Here is a 22576-nt window from a genome sequence, read left to right as displayed (position 1 = left end):
GAGGGAGAGGGGAGGGAGAGGGGAGGGAGAGGGGAGGGAGGGGGAGGGGAGGGAGAGGGGAGGGGAGGGAGGGAGAGGGGAGGGAGAGGGGAGGGAGAGGGGAGGGGAGGGGAGGGAGGGGGAGGGGAGGGAGGGAGAGGGAGAGGAGAGGGGAGGGAGAGGAGAGGGGAGGGAGAGGGAGGGAGAGGGGAGGGAGAGGGAGAGGGGAGGGGAGGGAGAGGGGAGGGGAGGGAGAGGGGAGGGGAGGGGAGGGAGGGAGAGGGGAGGGAGAGGAGAGGGGAGGGAGAGGAGAGGGGAGGGAGAGGAGAGGGGAGGGGGGGAGAGGGGAGGGGAGGAAGGGGGAGGGGAGGAAGAGGGGAGGGGAGGAAGAGGGGAGGGGAGGAAGAGGGGAGGGAAGGAAGAGGGGAGGGAAGGAAGAGGGGAGGGAAGGAAGAGGGGAGGGAAGGAAGAGGGGAGGGAAGGAAGAGGGGAGGGAAGGAAGAGGGGAGGGAAGGAAGAGGGGAGGGAAGGAAGAGGGGAGGGAAGGAAGAGGGGAGGGAAGGAAGAGGGGAGGGAAGGAAGAGGGGAGGGAAGGAAGAGGGGAGGGAAGGAAGAGGGGAGGGAAGGAAGAGGGGAGGGAAGGAAGAGGGGAGGGAAGGAAGAGGGGAGGGCCCGGAGGAGGTTCATGAGAATGATTCTAGAATGAAAGGGTTAACATACAAGGAACCTTTGATGGTCTGGAAGAAGAGTATTTCGTTTGGTGGTATATATGTAGTCAGATGATGATAAACTTGAACTATTTCCTATGATCACTTACTTTATTAGTTCGATTCTCACCTTGGGATCTTTGGTCTGTAGCCAGAGGTTGAAGAGGACGTCATAGGAAGTGTAGATCTCTGAAGAGAAGGCGTCTTTCCTCACTGTCGGGTCTGGAGCCTTGTCCAGGTTTGCCAGGTACTCCAGGATACTCTCGCTGAAGTGGCCCAGGGCTACGAGGGGGTGAGTCAGGAAGACGGGCATTGGTGGGGGCCAGACATCAACAGGACAAGACTTGCAGTGGGAAAAGGTGAACAACCCTTCTCTAAGACAGCACCTCCGCCTTACCCATCCCCACATCCCCTCCCCTCCGCACTGTCCCATCCCCGCGTCCCCTCCGCACCATCCCGTCCCCCCGTCCCCTCCGCACCGTCCCGTCCCCACGTCCCCTCCGCACCGTCCCATCTCCACCGTCCCATCCCCCCGTCCCCTCCACACTGTCCCATCTCCACCTTCCCATCCCCACGTCCCCTCCGCACCGACCCATCCCCACGTCTCCTCCTCTCCGCACCGTCCCGTCCCCACGTCCCCTCCGCACCGTCCCATCTCCACCTTCCCATCCCCACGTCCCCTCCACACCGTCCCATCTCCACCTTCCCATCCCCACGTCCCCTCCGCACTGTCCCATCTCCACCTTCCCATCCCCACGTCCCCTCCGCACTGTCCCATCTCCACCGTCCCAACCCCCGGCCCCTCGGCACCGACCCATCCCCACGTCTCCTCCTCTCCGCACCGTCCCGTCCCCACGTCCCCTCCGCACCGTCCCATCTCCACCTTCCCATCCCCACGTCCCCTCCGCACTGTCCCATCTCCACCGTCCCATCCCCACGTCCCCTCCGCACTGTCCCATCTCCACCTTCCCATCCCCACGTCCCCTCCGCACTGTCCCATCTCCACCTTCCCATCCCCACGTCCCCTCCACACCGTCCCATCTCCACCGTCCCATCCCCCCGTCCCCTCCACACCGTCCCATCTCCACCTTCCCATCCCCACGTCCCCTCCGCACTGTCCCATCTCCACCTTCCCATCCCCACGTCCCCTCCACACCGTCCCATCTCCACCTTCCCATCCCCACGTCCCCTCCGCACTGTCCCATCTCCACCTTCCCATCCCCACGTCCCCTCCGCACTGTCCCATCTCCACCGTCCCAACCCCCGGCCCCTCGGCACCGACCCATCCCCACGTCTCCTCCTCTCCGCACCGTCCCGTCCCCACGTCCCCTCCGCACCGTCCCATCTCCACCTTCCCATCCCCACGTCCCCTCCGCACTGTCCCATCTCCACCTTCCCATCCCCACGTCCCCTCCGCACTGTCCCATCTCCACCTTCCCATCCCCACGTCCCCTCCGCACTGTCCCATCTCCACCGTCCCAACCCCCGGCCCCTCGGCACCGACCCATCCCCACGTCTCCTCCTCTCCGCACCGTCCCGTCCCCACGTCCCCTCCGCACCGTCCCATCTCCACCTTCCCATCCCCACGTCCCCTCCCCACTGTCCATCCCTACGTCCCCTCACACCGCCCCGACCACACTGTCCCCTCCGCACCATCCCGTCCCCCCATCCCCTCCGCACCGTCCCGTCCCCACGCCCCCTCCGCACTGTCCCGTCCCCCCATCCCCTCCACACTGTCCCGTCCCCCCGTCCCCTCCGCACCGTCCCGTCCCCACGTCCCCTCCGCACCGTCCCATCTCCACCGTCCCATCCCCCCGTCCCCTCCACACCGTCCCATCTCCACCTTCCCATCCCCACGTCCCCTCCGCACTGTCCCATCTCCACCGTCCCAACCCCCGGCCCCTCGGCACCGACCCATCCCCACGTCTCCTCCTCTCCGCACCGTCCCGTCCCCACGTCCCCTCCGCACCGTCCCATCTCCACCTTCCCATCCCCACGTCCCCTCCCCACTGTCCGTCCCCACGTCCCCTCCGCACCGTCCCGTCCCCACGTCCCCTCCCCACTGTCCATCCCTACGTCCCCTCACACCGCCCCGACCACACTGTCCCCTCCGCACCATCCCGTCCCCCCATCCCCTCCGCACCGTCCCGTCCCCACGCCCCCTCCGCACCGTCCCGTCCCCCCATCCCCTCCACACTGTCCCGTCCCCATGGCCCCTCCGCACTGTCCCGTCCCCACGTCCCCTCCCCACTGTCCGTCCCCACGTCCCCTCCGCACCGACCCATCCCCACGTCCCCTCCCCATTGTCCCATCCCCACGTCCCCTCCCCACGTCCCCTCCGCACCGTCCCGTCCTCACGTCCCCTCCCCACTGTCCCTCCCTACGTCCCCTCACACCGCCCCGACCCCACTGTCCCCTCCACACTGACCCATCTCCACGTCTCCTCCTCTCCGCACTGTCCCCTCCGCACGTCCCGTCCCCATGGCCCCTCCACACCGTCCCGTCCTCACTGTCCGTCCCTACGTCCCCTCACACCGCCCCGTCCCCACTGTCCCCTCCACACCGACCCATCCCCACGTCTCCTCCTCTCCGCACTGTCGCCTCCGCACTGTCCCGTCCCCACGTCCCCTCCCCACTGTCCGTCCCCACTGTCCTGTCCCATCCCCACGTCCCCTCTGCACCGTCCCGTCCTCACGTCCCCTCCCCACTGTCCCTCCCTACGTCCCCTCACACCGCCCCGACCCCACTGTCCCCTCCACACTGACCCATCTCCACGTCTCCTCCTCTCCGCACTGTCCCCTCCGCACGTCCCGTCCCCACGTCCCCTCCCCACTGTCCGTCCCCACCGTCCCGTCCCCACGTCCCCTCCGCACCGTCCCGTCCCCACGTCCCCTCCCCACTGTCTGTCCCCACCATCCCGTCCCCACATCCCCTCCGCATCATCCCGTCCCCACCCCACTGTCCGTCCCCACGGCCCCTCCGCACCGTCCCGTCCCCACGTCCCCTCCCCACTGTCAGTCCCCACATCCTGTCCCCACCGTCCCGTCCCCACATCCCCTCACACCGCCCCGACCCCACTGTCCCCTCCACACCGACCCATCCCCACGTCTCCTCCTCTCCGCACTGTCGCCTCCGCACTGTCCCGTCTCCACGTCCCCTCCCCACTGTCCGTCCCCACTGTCCTGTCCCATCCCCACGTCTCCTCTGCACCAACCCATCCCCACGTCCCCTCCGCACCGATCCATCCCCACGTCCCCTCCCCACTGTCCCGTCCCGACGTCCCCTCCGCACGTCCCGTCCCCACGTCCCCTCCCCATTGTCCGTCCCCACCGTCCCGTCTCCACGTCTCATCCCCACGTCCCCTCTGCACTGTTCCATCCCGTCCCCTCCCGTCCCCTCACACTGTCCCATCCCCACGTCCCCTCTGCACCATCCCATCCCCACGTCCCCTCCCATCCCCACGTCCCCTCCCGTCCCGTCCCCACGTCCCCTCCGCACCGCCCCATCCCCACATCCTCTCCCATCCCCACGTCCTCCTTACCCATCCCCACGTCCCCTCCGCACCGACCCATCCCCACGTCCCCTCCCCACTGTCCCATCCCCACCGTCCCATCCCCACGTCCCCTCCCCACTGTCCCATCCCCTCGTCCCCTCCGCACCATCCCTTCTCACACTCCCAGGGTCAGGCACAGAGTGAAACTCCCTCCACACCGTCCCATCACACACTCCCGGTGTCAGACACAGAGTGAAACTCCCTCCACACCGTCCCAACACACACTCCCCGAGTCAGACACAGAGTGAAACTCCCTCCACACCGTCCCAACACACACTCCCCGAGTCAGACACAGAGTGAAACTCCATCTATGCCATTCCACCAAGAACACTTAGGGTCAGACCCTGAGGGAAATGCCCTATACACTGTCCCATCACTCACCAATGGTGAAGACCGATTTCATGGAGTCTTGCTTTGCCATTCCCAGCATGGGCAGCATCGTTCCCAGGATGGCAGTCAGGAAGGGCACCATGCCGTACACTAGGAATCAAACAACAGGTCAGCACACGGCCAGATGTCCTTGACTGGACCGTGTAGAGGAGAGAGAAAGAGCAGTCAGTGTTTTAAAACACACCCAGCAGATGACTGAATACTGAAGGAGATGTTAGGTGAGCAGGGAGGCCATTTAGTTCCCATCCCTGAATGGTTGCCTCCGTCACTTCAGAGGAGTAGAACGGGTTTTTGGGCAGTGCAGCAAAAAGGGCCGGAAGGGCCTGTTCTGGGCTGGGGTTCACGGTCTGTCTGCTTCATGGTCCGCGGGGGTGACGGTGGTACTGGTCCATAACAGTGAGACCGGTCCGCGGGGGTGACGGTGGGGCCGGTCCGCAGGGGTGACGGTGGTACTGGTCCATAACAGTGAGACCGGTTCGCGGGGGTGACGGTGGTACTGGTCCATAACAGTGAGACCGGTCCGCGGGGGTGACGGTGGGGCCGGTCCGCGGGGGTGACGGTGGGGCCGGTCCATAACAGTGAGACCGGTCCGCGGGGTGACGGTGGGGCCGGTCCATAACAGTGAGACCGGTCCGCGGGGGTGACGGTGGGGCCGGTCCATAACAGTGAGACCGGTCCGCGGGGTGACGGTGGGGCCGGTCCATAACAGAGAGACCGGTCCACAGGGGTGACGGTGGTACTGGTCCATAACAGTGAGACCGGTCCGCGGGGGTGACGGTGGGGCCGGTCCGCGGGGGTGACGGTGGGGCCGGTCCATAACAGTGAGACCGGTCCGCGGGGTGACGGTGGGGCTGGTCCATAACAGTGAGACCGGTCCGCGGGGGTGACGGTGGGGCCGGTCCATAACAGTGAGACCGGTCCGCGGGGTGACGGTGGGGCCGGTCCATAACAGTGAGACCGGTCCGCGGGGTGACGGTGGTACTGGTCCATAACAGTGAGACCGGTCCGCGGGGGTGACGGTGGGGCCAGTCTATAACAGTGAGACCGGTCCACAGGGGTGACGGTGGTACTGGTCCATAACAGTGAGACCGGTCCGCGGGGGTGACGGTGGGGCCGGTCCATAACAGAGAGACCGGTCCACAGGGGTGATGGTGGGGCCGGTCCATAACAGTGAGACCGGTCCGCGGGGTGACGGTGGTACTGGTCCATAACAGAGAGACCGGTCCGCGGGGGTGACGGTGGTACTGGTCCATAACAGTGAGACCGGTCCGCGGGGGTGACGGTGGGGCCGGTCCGCAGGGGTGACGGTGGTACTGGTCCATAACAGTGAGACCGGTTCGCGGGGGTGACGGTGGTACTGGTCCATAACAGTGAGACCGGTCCGCGGGGGTGACGGTGGGGCCGGTCCGCGGGGGTGACGGTGGGGCCGGTCCATAACAGTGAGACCGGTCCGCGGGGTGACGGTGGGGCCGGTCCATAACAGTGAGACCGGTCCGCGGGGGTGACGGTGGGGCCGGTCCATAACAGTGAGACCGGTCCGCGGGGTGACGGTGGGGCCGGTCCATAACAGAGAGACCGGTCCACAGGGGTGACGGTGGTACTGGTCCATAACAGTGAGACCGGTCCGCGGGGGTGACGGTGGGGCCGGTCCGCGGGGGTGACGGTGGGGCCGGTCCATAACAGTGAGACCGGTCCGCGGGGTGACGGTGGGGCTGGTCCATAACCCGCGGGGGTGACGGTGGGGCCGGTCCATAACAGTGAGACCGGTCCGCGGGGTGACGGTGGGGCCGGTCCATAACAGTGAGACCGGTCCGCGGGGTGACGGTGGTACTGGTCCATAACAGTGAGACCGGTCCGCGGGGGTGACGGTGGGGCCAGTCTATAACAGTGAGACCGGTCCACAGGGGTGACGGTGGTACTGGTCCATAACAGTGAGACCGGTCCGCGGGGGTGACGGTGGGGCCGGTCCATAACAGAGAGACCGGTCCACAGGGGTGATGGTGGGGCCGGTCCATAACAGTGAGACCGGTCCGCGGGGTGACGGTGGTACTGGTCCATAACAGTGAGACCGGTCCGCGGGGGTGACGGTGGTACTGGTCCATAACAGTGAGACCGGTCCGCGGGGGTGACGGTGGGGCCGGTCCATAACAGAGAGACCGGTCCACAGGGGTGATGGTGGTACTGGTCCATAACAGTGAGACCGGTCCGCGGGGGTGACGGTGGGGCCGGTCCATAACAGAGAGACCGGTCCGCGGGGGTGACGGTGGTACTGGTCCATAACAGTGAGACCGGTCCGCGGGGGTGACGGTGGGGCCGGTCCATAACAGTGAGACAGGTCCGCGGGGGTGACGGTGGGGCCGGTCCGCGGGGGTGACGGTGGGACAGGTCCGCGGACTCTCTGCTTCATGATCCGCGGGGTAACAGTGGTACTGGTCCATGATATAACAGTGGTCGGGAACCCCAGGTCTAAACAAGAGTATGATTTATTTATTTATTGAGATACAGCACAGAACAGGTGCTTCCAGCACACTGGGTCACACCGCACATCACCCCCACTTAATCCCGGCCTTATCACAAGACAGTTTACAACAACCAATTAACCTGCTAACCAGTACGTCCTTACTGAAGCACCCAGAGAAAACCCACGCGGTCACGGGGAGAACGTACAAACTCCTGGCAGACAACGGCGGAATTGAACCCCGAGCGGTGATACCGTAAAACCTTTCACAAACCACCACACTGGAAACTCGGGAGCAAGAGTGTGACGGTGGTGGGGAGAGGGCGAGGAGGAAACGCGGCCTTACCGTTGGCGGTGGACAGGCTGCCGAGTGTGTGCACGACGTAGGGGTGGGGCAGGACCCCGGGCTGGAACTTGTGCAGAACCTCCTCCATCACCTCGTTGATGAACCTGCAGCCCAGGGCCACCAGCAGCCGGCTGGCCGACGCCTGCCACGCTGGCACCACTTCCTGAACACAGAGAGGGTGGGGCGGACAGGTCAGCATTTTCACCCCCTCCACAGAGAAAAACCCCACCCCTCCCCACTCACTCTCCCAACCTCCCTCTCACCTTCACCCCCTCCTACTCCTCCCTCTGACAACTCCCCCTCCATCTCTGCTCCCTCACAACGTCTCCTTCCCAGCCATTCCCCTTCCTACTAACCCCTACCCTCCTCTGCGGGGCAACACACCCACTCCCCCTTCATCCCCCCACAGGGCAAACCCCCACCCCTCGCGTCTCCGTTGGACAAACCACCCTCCTGCCTCACCCCCTCCCCCTTTAACTCGCATTCCCACTGACCCACACCACTGCACAGAGTATCAATCCTTACCCCCTCACCCCTCTGGCCTCTGTCTACCATTTCTCAGCCCTGCTCTGCATCCTTTCAATGCCCTTTTGTCACCTGTGTTTGATCTGATTGTTTAATTGATATTTTCTTCGCACCTTAACAGCAAAAACTATCTGGTAGCTGCCTAGCATTATATATATAGTGTCCAAGACACCTGCACAGTACTGTATTTGTCAACATGGAGCAGAGAGCAAGTTTTTAGATCTGGTGACGTAAAGGATGTTGGGAATGGTGAGGGCAGAGTGAAGCAGGAGGGATAAGGGACAGGGGGGAGAGGCGGTTGGTGCAGACGCAGACACACCCACCCCTGAAATACCAGGCAAGGTCATTTGCTTCCAAACAATTGGTTTATTGATCATTACGGAATGTTTCTCTGGTTCCCGTGGTGGTTACACAGATATGGTTCTGGAAGCTTCTCTTGGTGTTGAATTACTTAACTCTTATCTACAAATTTGAACAACATTTTTCTGATCTATGTGTTATAAAAAGAGCTGCTCTACGCTGGACACAATCTTTTTGGCTCTCCCGCTCTTCAATTAGATCTCTATCACTGTTCGTTTGTAACTCTTTGTTCTTTCAATGCATAATAAAATGATCATGAAGTGACACATTTTGTGCCTTCTTCCTGACTTCTGAAAGAAGCTTGGATTAAATTATCAGAATCCAATATTTATGACCACTCTTCACACTATCTACATCTCCACAAACCTTCATGTCATCTGCACTCCCACCCTTCCACTTCCTCATCCAAGTCATTTATAAAGATCACAAAGACCAGGGGTCACAGTTGACTGCATTATTTTTTAAATATTTCTTATTATAACTTATAGTAATGCTTTCTATATTGCACTGTACTGCTGTTGCAAAACACCCTCTTCGAGGTTTGCCTACCCTGAAGAAATTTAAATCTTCTCTTTGACAAAAGATCAGTGAAACCCTCTCTCACACTGCCCGTGTGACCTCTGTTGCCCTCCGTATCTCTGATGGCGTGCTCTTCTAGCTATTCTCCTCCCCCCACCCCCTCATTCTGGCATCTTCCCCCTTTCTTTTCAGTCCTGATGAAAGGTTTTGGCCTGAAACATCAACAGTTTATTCATGTTCACAGATGCTGCCGAGTTCCTCCAGCATTCTGTGTGTGTTGGTCTGGATTTCCAGCATCTGCAGAACCTCTTGTGTTTAAAACTCCATGAGATATATCAATGATAATGAACCTGATTGTGATAGCTCAGCACACGTGATGAGAAATCAACGTCGAACAGGCGCTCATACCTTAGATCGGGTCATCTCCTCTGAGGCAAGCGAGATGATCTTCCTGGCCAAGGGCTGGTCCAACTGATCTATGGTCTCCTTGACGATGGCTTCCATGTCGTTCAGGATAATGATGCGGTGAAGCTGGACCAGCTAGAGACAGACCAAGCGGATGTGAGACGCCGAGCCCAGTTTGGATGGGCAGAGAGTCAGAACGTGAGGGTGGAGGAGGAAGGGACCCAAACTTTCTTGTGGATCATGGAGTTATATAGTGCAGAAAAAAGCCCATCAGCCCAACTCATCTATACTGACTAAGCTTAATTAGTTTTATTTGTCACATGTACATTATAACACAGACCAGTACAGCGCAGAAACAGGCCCTTCAGCCCACAATGTTGTGCTGAACCAGTTAGTAATGAAATGCACAACTAATCTCTTCTACCTACGCGACGTCCCTATCCTTCCACTTCCCTCACATTGCCACGTCTAGCTAAACATCTCTTGTATACCTAATGTATCTGCCTCTACCACCACCCCATACAGCGCATTCCAGACACCCACCACTCCACAGAACACTACAGCACAGAAAACAGGCCATTCGGCCCTTCTAGTCTGTGCTAAAACTTTATTCCTCCAGTCCCATTGACCTGCATCCAGTCCATAACCCGTCCAGACCTCTCCCATCCATGTTTACACTGTGTAAAATAACTTGCTCCTCACATCTCCTTTGAAATTACCCCCACTCACCTTAAACATATGCCCATCAAAGCATACAGTCAGATGCACTGTTTGCGTCAACGGCCAACAGAGTCTGAGGACGTGCTGGTGGCAGCCTGCCAGTGTTGCCATGCTTCCGGCGCCAACACAGCATGTCCACAACTTACTAATTCTAACCACACGTCTTTGGACTGTGGGAGGAAACCAGAGCACGTGGAGGAAACCAGAGCACGTGGAGGAAACCCACTGAGTTACAGTGAAAATGTAGAAACTTCTTCTAGACAGCAGCAGGAATTGAACCCTGACTTTCCAATTGCTGGCACTGTAAAGCGTAATGCAGACTGCAAAGCCAGTTTGCCCCTATCATGATCGCACAGCCTCAGAGTAGAAGGACCTCCATTTAGAACAGAGATGAGGAGGAATTTCTTTAGTCAGCGGATGGTGAATCTGTGAAATTCACTGCCACAGACGGCTTTGGAGACCTAGTCAATGGGTGTATTTAAGGCGGAGGTTGATAGGTTCTTCCTTAGTCAGGGTGTCAGGGGTTACAGGGAAAAGGCAGGAGAATGGGGTTGAGAGGAATAACAAATCAGCCATTATGGAATGGTGAAGCATACTCGATGGGCCGAATGGCCTAATTCTGCTCCGAAATCTTATGGTCTTAACCTATATGCTCTCATGTTAACCTCCCCTATCCCGGGAAAATGACTGATCATCCAGCTTAATTATCTCCATTTTAAAATCATCTGCAAAACGGGAACAGGCCTTGAACTCAGGTACAGACCGATAGGTTGTTGATTAGTAACAGGCTGCATGGAGAATGGAGTTGACTAAAAGACAGTGCAGACTCGACAGGCCAAAAGGCATAATCCTGCTTCAATAATCTTGTGGTCTCATGTCATTGGTGGGCGGTGGCTGGCAAAAGGGTTTCCCAAAGTCCCTCCTTTGCCTATCCCCAAAGAGACGGAGTTCGGAGAGAGTTGTTACTCTGGGAGATTTCTACAGACGTACGGTGGAGAGCACTCTGACCGGTTACTTCACCGCCTGACATGGAGGGGATTGGAAAAAGCTGCAGAAAGTCGTAAACTCAGCCAGCTCCATTAAGGGACGTCTTCAAAGGTCAGTGGCTCATGAAGCTGTCAACCATGTCGAAGGACCCTCACCACCCAGGCCATGTCGAAGACCCTCACCACCCAGGCCATGTCGAAGGACCCTCACCACCCAGGCCATGTCGAAGGACCCTCACCACCCAGGCCATCTCGAAGGACCCTCACCACCCAGACCATGTCGAAGGACCCTCACCACCCAAACCATGTAGAAGGACCCTCACCACCCAGACCATGTCGAAGGACCCTCACCACCCAGGCCATCTCGAAGGACCCTCACCACCCAGACCATGTAGAAGACCCTCACCACCCAGGCCATGTCGAAGGACCCTCACCACCCAGACCATGTCGAAGGACCCTCACCACCCAGGCCATGTCGAAGGACCCTCACCACCCAGACCATGTCGAAGACCCTCACCACCCAGACCATGTCGAAGGACCCTCACCACCCAGGCCATGTCGAAGGACCCTCACCACCCAGGCCATGCCCTCTTCTCATTACAACCGTCGGGGAGGAGAGGAACGCTTAGTGTTTCAGGAACGGCTGTGTTCCCACCTCCATCAGATTCACGAATGGTCAATGAACCTCTGATCACTACCTCACTATTCTTGCTCTCTTTTTGCACTATTTTTCTAAATATATTTCTTATTGTAGCTTACAGTAATTTTTAAAATGTTTTGCATGGTACTGCTGTCTCAAAACAACACCACGACATGTCAGTGATAACCCACCTGATTCTGATTTCCACGACACTGCCCCCACCCCTCCACCCGTTCCCTCACCCCCTCCCTTACCTTCGGGCGCTTGCTGAGGTAGTCATGACAGGTGAGCAGGACTAGGGTGGGGTGTCGGCCCCCCAACACCCGCAGGGCCTGGGCGATCTCCTGCCGCACCCGCTCGTCCTTGTCGAAGGCGGCGTCAATCAGGGCCACGGAGAAAGCTGCAGGGGACGGTGGGGAGAGGGGACGACACAGGGATAAACACAGTCAGATCACCCCCTCCAACACCCACCTCCCACAACCAACCACACGGGACCCTCTCCCGGAAAGCCCCATCGCTCATGTATCAGGTCCCACATTTATATAGCGACCACCGCATATACAGCACAGCTCGGCAAGCAGAGACTCCGTCAGACACAGGAGCAGAATTAGGCCATTCAGCCCATCAAGTCTCATCATGGCTGATTTATTATCCCTCTCAACCCCATTCTCCTGCCTTCTCCCTGTAACCTTTGACACCCTGACCAATTAAGAACCTATCAACCTCTGCTTTAAATGCACCCAGTAACTTGGCCTCCACAACTGTCTGTGGCCATGAATTCCAAAAATTCACCACTCTCTGGCTAAAGAAATTCCTCCTAATTCTGTTCTAAATGGACGTTCTTTTATTCTGAGGTTGTGCCCTCTGGTCCTAGACTCCTCCACTACAGGAAACATCCTTTTCATGTCCTCTCTATCTCGACCTTTCAATATTCAATAAGTCTCAATGAGATTCCCACTCCACCCCAACCCCCAATTCTTCTGAACTCCAGAGAGTACAGGCCCAGATCCAACAAACGCTCCTCAAGCCTTAACCCTTTCATTCCCATGGAATGTCTCTGGACCCTCTCTAATCTCAGCACAACCCTTCTTAGACAAACCTTCCTTGACCAGCAGGGTAACACAGAGGTTAGCGCAATGCTTTACAGTGCCAGTGACCCGGGTTCAATTCCCGCCCCTGCCGGTAGGGAGTTTGTATGTTCTCCCCGTGACTGCGTGGGTTTCCTCCGGGTGCTTCAGTTTCCTCCCACAGTCCATGATGTAGCAGTTGGTAGGTTAACTGTTCATTGTAAATTGTACCATGACTAAGCGAGGGTTAAGTCAGCAGTTGCCGGGTGGCGTGGCCCAAAGGGTCTATTGCACTGTATCTCAATAAATAAGTAAATAAAAACAAGAGACCCAAGCCTGCTCACAGTGCTCCGTGGATCTGACCAGTGCCTTATAATTGCACTGATGGGCTGGGTGGAAAGAGGTTTGCACATCAGACAGGCTCTTGTGTCCCATGAGGTACAGGAGGCAGGTGAGACTTCTATCAGCAGATGACAGAAAAAGTACAGGACTATACAGACAGGAACAGGCCCCTCGGCCCATCATTTCTGTGCAGGCCATTACGCCAATTTAAACCATACCTCGGCCTGCGTACAGTCCATATCCCTCCTCCCCCAGCCTGTGTAAACATGGCTTAAATTTCCAGGATGCTGCCTGATTTACAGAGTATTCACTATAAGGAGAGGCCGGGTTGTTTCCTTTGGGGCATCAGAGGCTGAAGGGGTAACCTGGCCAACTAGGCTATGCTCTCTTCTTCTTGCCACCATTGGGAAGGAGGTACAGGAGCCTCAGGTCCCACACCACTAGGTTCAAGAACAGTTATTACCCTTCAACCGTCAGGATCTTGAACCAATGTGTATAACTTCACTCACCTCAATTCTCAGCTGATTAACACAACCTAAACAAAACTGTCAATTTATTAGGTTGTAAGTTGATTTTCAAAGCTTTAGAAATTGTAGAAAAAAGATTTCCAAAATTGTTTTAATACAGAACACGACCAAACCATATGTGTCAATGTAGCTATCTCAGTTTTGCATCTATCACACTGACTATTTACATTAGGAAATATTTTAGACAATCTCTCCTTTGTCAAATAGTAACGATGTACAATTTTAAACTGAATTAGAGAATGACTGGCACAAATCGAAGAAGAGTTAACCAGCTTCAAAATTCGCAACCAATCCTCTGTTATCAAGGTCATGTTAAGCTCTCTTTCCCAATCTTGCTTAATCCTACGTAAAGGATAGTTATCCTGTTGTAATAGTAAATTATAAATTTTCCCACTGAAACCTTTCATTAAAGGGATCATTTTTAAAATAATGTCTAATTATTTATAATTTCTATAAATGGGACTATTCATAAGATCTCATGAGGATGATCTTTTGGTTTATGTTTCGAATCCCAAAGAATCTATTCCTAGTTTATTGAAATTATTAAATGAATTTGGATTGTTTTCAGGATATAAATTAAACCTGCATAAAAGTGAATTATTTCCTTTAAATGATTCTGCTTCTATATATGATGACATTCCTTTAAAAGTTACAGATTCTTTTAAATATTTAGGTATTATCATCACTAAAAATTATGGAGACCTTTATAGAGCTAATTTAGTTCCCCTAGTGGATTTTATGAAGCAATTTTTTTCCCAGATGGAATCCAGTTACACGTTCGTTAGCCGGCCGAATTCATGCAGTTAAAATGATGATTTTACCAAAATTTTTATATGTATTTCAAAATATTCCTATTTTTCTAACTAAGAAGTTTTGTGATCAGGTTGACTATTATTTCATCTTTTGTTTGGAATAATAAAAGACCAAGAATTGGAAAATGTCATTTACAAAAATTTAAAAAGGATTAACACAACCAATAGACTTACTTATAAGGACTCTACAATTTGCATGATTTGTCTTTTACACGTGGGTGGTTTGTCAGTGTTTGTTATTTCTAACTTATCTTAAGTTCTATTGTATTTCTTTTATTTCCTTGTATGGTACAGCAACACCAATGTCCTTGAGTGGAAAATCCTACAAAAGTGGATTCGGCCCGGTGTATCACAGGTAAACCCCTCCCAACCATTGAGCACAGCTACATGAAACGTTGCTGTAGAAGAGCAGCTTCTGTCATCAGAGATCCTCACCACCCAGGCCATGCTCTTTCTCACCGCTGCCAATATCAATAAGACCAAGGAACTGATTGTAGAGTTCAGGAGAGGGAATCCAGAAAGTCCATGAGAAGGTGCTTATCGTTGGATCAGAGGTGGAGAGGATCAGTAACTTTAAACTTCTGGCTGTCACTACCTCAGAGGCCCTGTCCTGGACCCATCATATAAATATAATTGTGAAGAGAGCATGACAGCACCTCTACTTCCTCAGGAGTCTGCGGAGATCGGGCATGTCATCAAAAACCTGGGCAAACTTCGATAGATGTGCGGTGCAAAGTGTGCCGATGGGCCGCTTTACGGCCTGGTACGGGAACAACAATGTCTTTGAGTGGAAAATCCTACAAAAGCTAGTGGATTCGGCCCAGTACATCACGGGTAAAACCCTCCCAACCATTGAGCGCATCTACATGAAATGTTGCTGTAGGAAAAAAGCATCCATCATCAGAGATCCTCACCACCCAGACCATGCTCTCTTCTCACTGCTGCCATCAAGAGCCTCAGGACTCTCACCACCAGGTTCAAGAACAGTTACCACCCCTCAACCATCAGGCTCCTGAACAAAAGGGGATAGCTACACTCAGTTAAGGACTCTTATCTTGTTAATTCATGCTTGTTACTTTTTGCTATTTATTCATATTTGCATTTGCAGAGATTGTTTACAGTTATTGCTCCATAGATTTGCTAAGTATGCCCTTAGGTAAAAGAACCTCAGGGTTGGATGTGGTTACATGTACATACTCTGATAATAAATTTTACTTTGAACTTAGATATATGTACTTGGATAATAAGTTTACTTTGAGCCTGAAAGCGGTTATAAAATTACAGGCAGTATCAACATGATCGACAGCGAGCATCTTTTTCCTGGGGTAGATAGGCCAACAACTAAAGACCATGCATTTAAGCAGAGCAGTATGTAGATGTGCTGTTTCACACAGAGAGTGGTGGGTGCCTGGAGTCAGGGCCACGGAGAAAGCTGCAGGGGACGGTGGGGAGAGGGGACAACACAGGGATAAACACAGTCAGATCACCCCCTCCAACACCCACCTCCCACAACCAACCACACGGGACCCTCTCCCGGAAAGCCCCATTGCTCGTGTATCAGGTCCCACATTTATATAACAACCACCACATATACAGCACAGCTCGGCAAGCAGAGACTCCGTCAGACACAGGAGCAGAATTAGGCCATTCAGCCCATCGAGTCGTGGAAAAGACTCGGGGGTAGTGGTGACAGGCACTTTCGAGGCTGTTAGATGGCCACAGGGAATGGAGGAATGCATTCACAGACAGAAGGGATGAAATTAATTGGCATCAGGGTCAGCACATACACGGTGGGCCGAAGGACCTGTTTCTGCTCTACGTTACAAGCAAACTCCGGTCGTACTCCCTTGATGTAACAAGTACAGGTTTCTGAACATCTAACCTTTGAAACTCCAACATTACACAGATTTTTAAAGCACTATAATTACAAACATCTTCAGCAGTTATGAAATGGAAGAGCAGCTAATTAAGTCAAAGGACAGCTAGACTTTTATAAAAGAAGGTTTGCGTGTAACAGTCCCGCGCTAATCAGACAGACACCACTGCCTTTGAGAACAAAGCTGCCAGTTCACAGCAGGAGGTCACTAAAGTGCCCCGAACGGTCCTTCCAGGTGAGACGACACTGTATCCGTGAGCCTGTTGGGTCATCTACTCTATTGTACCCAGCGTGGTCTTCTGTATATCGGTGAGACCCGAAGTAGATTGGAGACCACTTCGCCCAGCACCTATGCTAGAAAAAGCCGGATTTCCCAGTGGCCACCCATTTTAATTCTACTTCCCATTTCCATTCTGACATGTCTATCCACGGCCTCCTCTACTGCTGCGATGAGGCCACTCTCAGGTTGGAGGAGCAACACCTTATATTCCGTCTGGGTAGCCTCCAACCTGATGGCATGAACATCGATTTCTCGAACTTCCAGTAACGTCCCCCGACCTTCACCATTCCCCATCCCCTTTTCCCTCTCTCACATTGTCTCCTTTCCTGCCCATCACCTCCCCCGGTGCTCCTCCCCCCTTTTCTTTTTTTCCATGGCCTTCTCCAGCCCTGTATCTTTCCGGTGCTCCTCCCCCCTTTTCTTTTTTTCCATGGCCTTCTCCAGCCCCGTATCTTTCACCAATCAACTTCCCAGTTCTTTACTTCACCCTTCCCCTCCTCCAGGGTTCACCTATCACCTTGTGTTTCTCTCCCCCCCCAACTTTCTTACTCTGACACCTCAACTTTTTTTTCCCTCCAGTCCTGATGAAGGGTTTCAGCCCGAAACATCGACTGTTTACTCTTCTCCATAGATGCTGCCTGGCCTGCTGAGTTCCTCCAGCATTGTGTGTGTGTTGTTGCCAGGGGTTCCTAACCTTTTTTGAACACCATTAACTGAGGGAACTGTGGACCCCACGTTGGGAATCCCCTACTCAACACGACACTCCTGACGGGATGTTGCGAATGCCACAAGACGACAAGCCTGTCCTAATCAGTTTTTGCCTTGTTAAGCTTTTCCAGGCAGAGGGTGGTAGTGTATGGAACAAGCTGATCGAGGCAGGACATATAATGTAGAACCAAACAGGCCCTTCGGCCCAGAATAACCTACTCCAGGATCAGTCGAATCCTTCCCTTCTGCATAACGCTCCATTTTCCTCTCACCCATTTCCCGATCCAAGGGTCTCTGAAATGACTCTCTCTGCCTCCTGCCACCATCGTGTTCCATGCACCCACCGCTCGGTGTAAGAAAAGTCACAATGTTTTAAACAACGTTTTGACTGGACCACGGATAGGAAAGGTTTAGAATGACGTCGGCCGAACGTGGGTAAGTGGAACTATCTTCAATGGGAATCTCAGTAGGCATGGAGCAGATGGGCCGAAAGTATGACTCCAAGACATTTGGATAGGAAAGGTTTCCAGGTTCAAAATATGCACATGTTACCACATACTACCCTGAGAATCTTTGCTTTTTTAAAAAAAGAGACCAACACCCAATGCACAGAGACAGAAAAAAAAACACAGTTCATACAACCAACAGCATTCAGAGCAAAATGGAGCCCACAGACATGAAGCCTGGAGTAGGCCCGCAGCCCCAGTTCATCACACAGTGGGGCAAATCGCCACGAAGCCAGGAGCAGTCTCACAGACACAGCCCTTCAGCCCATAATGTTGCAGCAAACCTATTATATTTGTAATGAAATAGCTAACTAATCCCTCCTGCCTACACAATGTCCCTATCCTTCCATTTCCCTCACATCCATGTGCCTATCTAAACGTCTCTTAAAAGTCCCTAATGTCTCTGCCTCTACTACCACCCCAGGCAGGCCATTCCAGGCACCCACCACTGTGTAATAACAACTTGCCCCTCACATCTCCTTTGAAATTACCCCCTCCGCTATCATGTCGAGTTCACGGCGCTAGCCAGGCGTCAGAGAACATTTCGGGAGTGCAGTGTTATGTGTTTCACTGGAACGGGGCTGCACGAGGACATTCCCGATCAAAACTTTTCCATGGAGGGCTTCCAGACCGTTCGGGCTGACCGGAAGTGCACTGAGAGTGGTAAGCATAAAGGAGTTAGGGGCTTACTGATCTGGTTAACAACGGATGGTGCAATCCGGGTCATATTACGATGGAGGAACGTGTTTGTAGACCGGATATTGAACATTTTACTTTTGAACTTCGGCCACATTCCACCGAGATACAACACTTGGCGGCGTGGGAGGTCGTTCCTGCCTGTGGCCATCGAACGTGCAGCTCCTCCTGTGGAGGGTCAGACACCCTGAGCCAATAGACTGGTCCTGGACTTATTTTCCATCTGGCATAGTTTGCATTTGGTTGTTTGATTGTTTGTGGTTTTTGTATTGCTATACTTACGCTCTATTCTTGGTTGGTGCAGCTGTAACGAAACCCAATTTCCCTCGGGATCAATAAAGTATATCTATCTATCTATCTTAACTGCATGCTCTCTGGTATTTGACATCTCAGCTCTGGGAAAAGGATACAGTCTGTCCACTCTCTCCTCAGGCTCTGCCGCTCAGCCAGCCATGCATCTGCACTCTCGTCCTGCTCCTGCCCTGACTAGCACGCGGCACCAGAAGTAACCTAGAAATTACTACCTGCCCTTCAACCTCATGCCTACCCTCTCCTCTCTGCGCAGGACCCCTTACCCCTTTCTGCACATTGAACTTTCAATGACTCCTGTCCTAGGAAACCACGGTGCCTTTGGCCTTTGAATATTAAAACTTCTCAAACTCTCACTACGTTAAAAATAAGTTGCAGTTACTTCCCCATTTCCTACCCAGCTTCCCTCCGCCTAGCCTGAGCAAAATGCTGGTTACAGATTAACCTACAGTTCTAAATATAGACATGCAGAGGCATTCATTAAGCAGACACCATGGGCACCACAGGAGCGTAGTGTAAACACAAAATAATCTGCAGATGCTGGGGTCAAAGCAACACTCACAACACGCTGGAGGAACTCAGCAGGTTGGGCAGCATCCGTGGAAACGATCAGTCGACGTTTCGGGCCGGAACCTTTCGTCAGGACTGTAGGGGGAAGGGGCAGAGGCCCTATAAAGAAGGTGGAAGGAGGGTGGGAAGGAGAAGGCTGGTAGGTTCCAGGTGAAAAACCAGTAAGGGGAAAGATAAAGGGGTGGGGGAGGGGAGGCAGGGAGGTGAAGAAGGAATAGGGGAAAACACAATGGGTAGTAGGAGGAGGTGGAACCATGAGGGAGGCGATAGGCAGCTGGGGAAGGGGGCAGAGTGAAATAGGGATAGAGGAAGGGAGGGGAAGTGAATTACCGGAAGTTGGAGAACTCTATGTTCCTACCAAGGGCCTGGAGACTACCTAGACGGTATATGAGGTGTTGCTCCTCCAACCTGAGTTTACCCTCATCATGGCAGTAGAGGAGGCCATGTATGGACATATCCGAATGGGAGTGGGAAGCAGAGTTGAAGTGGGCGGCAACCGGGAGATCCTGTCTGTTGTGGCGGACGGAGCAGAGGTGCTCGACGAAGCAGTCCCCCAACCTGCGTCGGGTTTCACCGATGTAGAGGAGGCCGCACCGGGAGCACCGGATGCCACAGATGACCCCAACAGACTCACAAGTGAGGTGTTGCCTCACCTGGAAGGACTGTTTGGGGCCCTGAATGGTGGCAAGAGAGGAGGTGTAGGGACAGGTGTAGCACTTATGCTTACAGGGATAAGTGCCGGGTGGGAGATCAGTGGGGAGGGATGTGCGGATAAGGGAGTCGTGGAGGGACCGATCCCTGCGGAAAGCGGAGAGAGGTGGAGAGGGAAAGAGGTGCTTAGTGGTGGGGTCCTGCTGAAGGTGACGGAAGTTGCAGAGGATAATGTGCTGGATCCGGAGGCTGGTGGGGCGGTAGGTGAGGACAAGGGGAACTCTGTCCCTGTTGTGGTGACGGGAGGATGGGGTGAGGGCCGAAGTGCGGGAAATGGAGGAGATGCGGGTGAGGGCATCATTGATGACGACAGAAGGGAAACCACGATCTTTAAAGAAAGAGGACATTTGAGATGTCCTGGAACGGAAAACCTCATCCTGGGAGCAGATGCGGTGGAGATGGAGGAACTGGGAATAGGGAATGGCATTTTTGCATGTGGCGGGGTGGGAAGAGGTATAGTCAAGATAGTTGAGAGTCGGTGGGCTTGTAGAAGATGTCAGCGGACAGTCTGTCTCCAGAGATGGAGACCGAGAGATCGAGAAAGGGGAGAGAAGTGTCCGAGATAGACCAAGTGAATTTGAGGGCTGGGAGGAAGTTAGAAGCAAAGTCAATGAAATTGACGAATTCAGCATGGGTGCAGGAAGCAGCACCAAGTAGCACAGAGGTTGGTACAACACTATTACAGCTCGGGGCATCAGAGTTCAATTGTCATGTCTGTAAGGAGACTCTGTACATCGCAAACACAAGAGATGCTGCAGACGCTGGAAATCCAGCACAACACATACAAAATGCTGCAGGAACTCAGCGGTCAGGCAGCGTCTATGGAAATGAACAGTCCCTCGTCAGGACTGGAAAGGAAGGGGGATAATAAAAACGGGGGGGGAGGAAGGGGGGAGGCCAGCTGAAAGGTGATGGGGGAAGCCAGGTGGGTGGGAGAACAGGGAATCTGACAGGAGAGCAGAATGCAACAGGAGAAAGGGAAGGAGGAGGGACGCCAGTGGGAGGTGATAGTCAAGTGAGAAGAGCGGAGGGTGAGGGAATAGAAGAGGGGAGGGTGAGGGAATAGAAGAGGGGAGGGTGAGAGAATAGAAGAGGGGAGGGTGAGGGAATAGAAGAGGGGAGGGTGAGGGAGTAGAAGGGGGGAGGGTGAGGGAATAGAAGGGGGGAGGGTGAGGGAATAGAAGGGGGGAGGGTGAGGGAATAGAAGAGCGGAGGGTGAGGGAATAGAAGGGGGAGGGTGAGGGAATAGAAGAGCGGAGGGTGAGGGAATAGAAGGGGGGTGAGAGAATAGAAGAGGGGAGGGTGAGGGAATAGAAGGGGGGAAGGTGAGGGAATAGAAGGGGCAGGGTGTGGGAATAGAAGGGGGAGGGTGAAGGAATAGAAGGGGGAGGGTGAGGGAATAGAAGGGGGAGGGGGAGGGAATAGAAGGGGGAGGGGGAGGGAATAGAAGGGGGAGGGTGAGGGAATAGAAGGGGGAGGGTGAGGGAATAGAAGGGGGGAGGGTGAGGGAATAGAAGAGGGGAGGGTGAGGGAATAGAAGAGGGGAGGGTGAGGGAATAGAAGAGGGGAGGGTGAGGGAATAGAAGAGGGGAGGGTGAGGGAATAGAAGAGGGGAGGGTGAGGGAATAGAAGAGGGGAGGGTGAGGGAATAGAAGGGGGAGGGTGAGGGAATAGAAGAGGGGAGGGCGAGGGAATAGAAGAGGGGAGGGCGAGGAAATAGAAGAGGGGAGGGTGAGGGAATAGAAGAGGGGAGGGTGAGGGAATAGAAGAGGGGAGGGCGAGGAAATAGAAGAGGGGAGGGCGAGGGAATAGAAGAGGGGAGGGCGAGGGAATAGAAGGGGGGAGGGCGAGGGAATAGAAGGGGAGGGCGAGGGAATAGAAGGGGGGAGGGCGAGGGAATAGAAGGGGGGAGGGCGAGGGAATAGAAGGGGGGAGGGCGAGGGAATAGAAGAGGGGAGGGCGAGGGAATAGAAGGGGGGAGGGCGAGGGAATAGAAGGGGGGAGGGCGAGGGAATAGAAGGGGGAGGGTGCGGGAATAGAAGGGGGGAGGGTGCGGGAATAGAAGGGGGGAGGGTGAGGGAATAGAAGGGGGGAGGGTGAGGGAATAGAAGGGGGGAGGGTGAGGGAATAGAAGAGGGGAGGGTGAGGGAATAGAAGAGGGGAGGGCGAGGGAATAGAAGGGGGAGGGTGAGGGAATAGAAGGGGGGAGGGTGAGGGAATAGAAGAGGGGAGGGCGAGGGAATAGAAGGGGGGAGGGCGAGGGAATAGAAAGGGGGAGGGCGAGGGAATAGAAGGGGGGAGGGGGAGGGAATAGAAGGGGGGAGGGCGAGGGAATAGAAGGGGGGAGGGCGAGGGAATAGAAGGGGGGAGGGGGAGGGAATAGAAGGGGGGAGGGGGAGGGAATAGAAGGGGGAGGGTGAGGGAATAGAAGAGGGGAGGGTGAGGGAATAGAAGGGGGGAGGGTGAGGGAATAGAAGGGGCAGGGTGAGGGAATAGAAGGGGGAGGGTGAGGGAATAGAAGAGGGGAGGGTGAGGGAATAGAAGGGGGGAGGGTGAGGGAATAGAAGGGGGAGGGTGAGGGAAT

General features: G+C 54.8%; 1 protein-coding gene across 2 annotated transcripts in view; it reads right to left on the bottom strand.

The window, feature by feature from the left end:
- Window positions 1-22576, bottom strand: part of mroh1 (maestro heat-like repeat family member 1) — a 141921-nt gene that overhangs the window by 106273 nt on the left and 13072 nt on the right. For both annotated transcript variants that reach the window (XM_063044670.1, XM_063044671.1), the window contains exons 3-7: window positions 11843-11988; window positions 9246-9377; window positions 7434-7596; window positions 4621-4719; window positions 817-968 (exon numbers count right to left, since the gene is read on the bottom strand). In XM_063044670.1, the coding sequence (XP_062900740.1) occupies window positions 817-968; window positions 4621-4719; window positions 7434-7596; window positions 9246-9377; window positions 11843-11988 (692 nt within the window). The remainder of the gene's footprint in view (window positions 1-816; window positions 969-4620; window positions 4720-7433; window positions 7597-9245; window positions 9378-11842; window positions 11989-22576) is intronic.

Source organism: Mobula hypostoma, chromosome 3 (assembly GCF_963921235.1).
Source record: "Mobula hypostoma chromosome 3, sMobHyp1.1, whole genome shotgun sequence".
NCBI classification, from domain to species: Eukaryota; Metazoa; Chordata; class Chondrichthyes; order Myliobatiformes; family Myliobatidae; genus Mobula; species Mobula hypostoma.
This window is presented reverse-complemented; position numbering and strand designations above follow the sequence as displayed.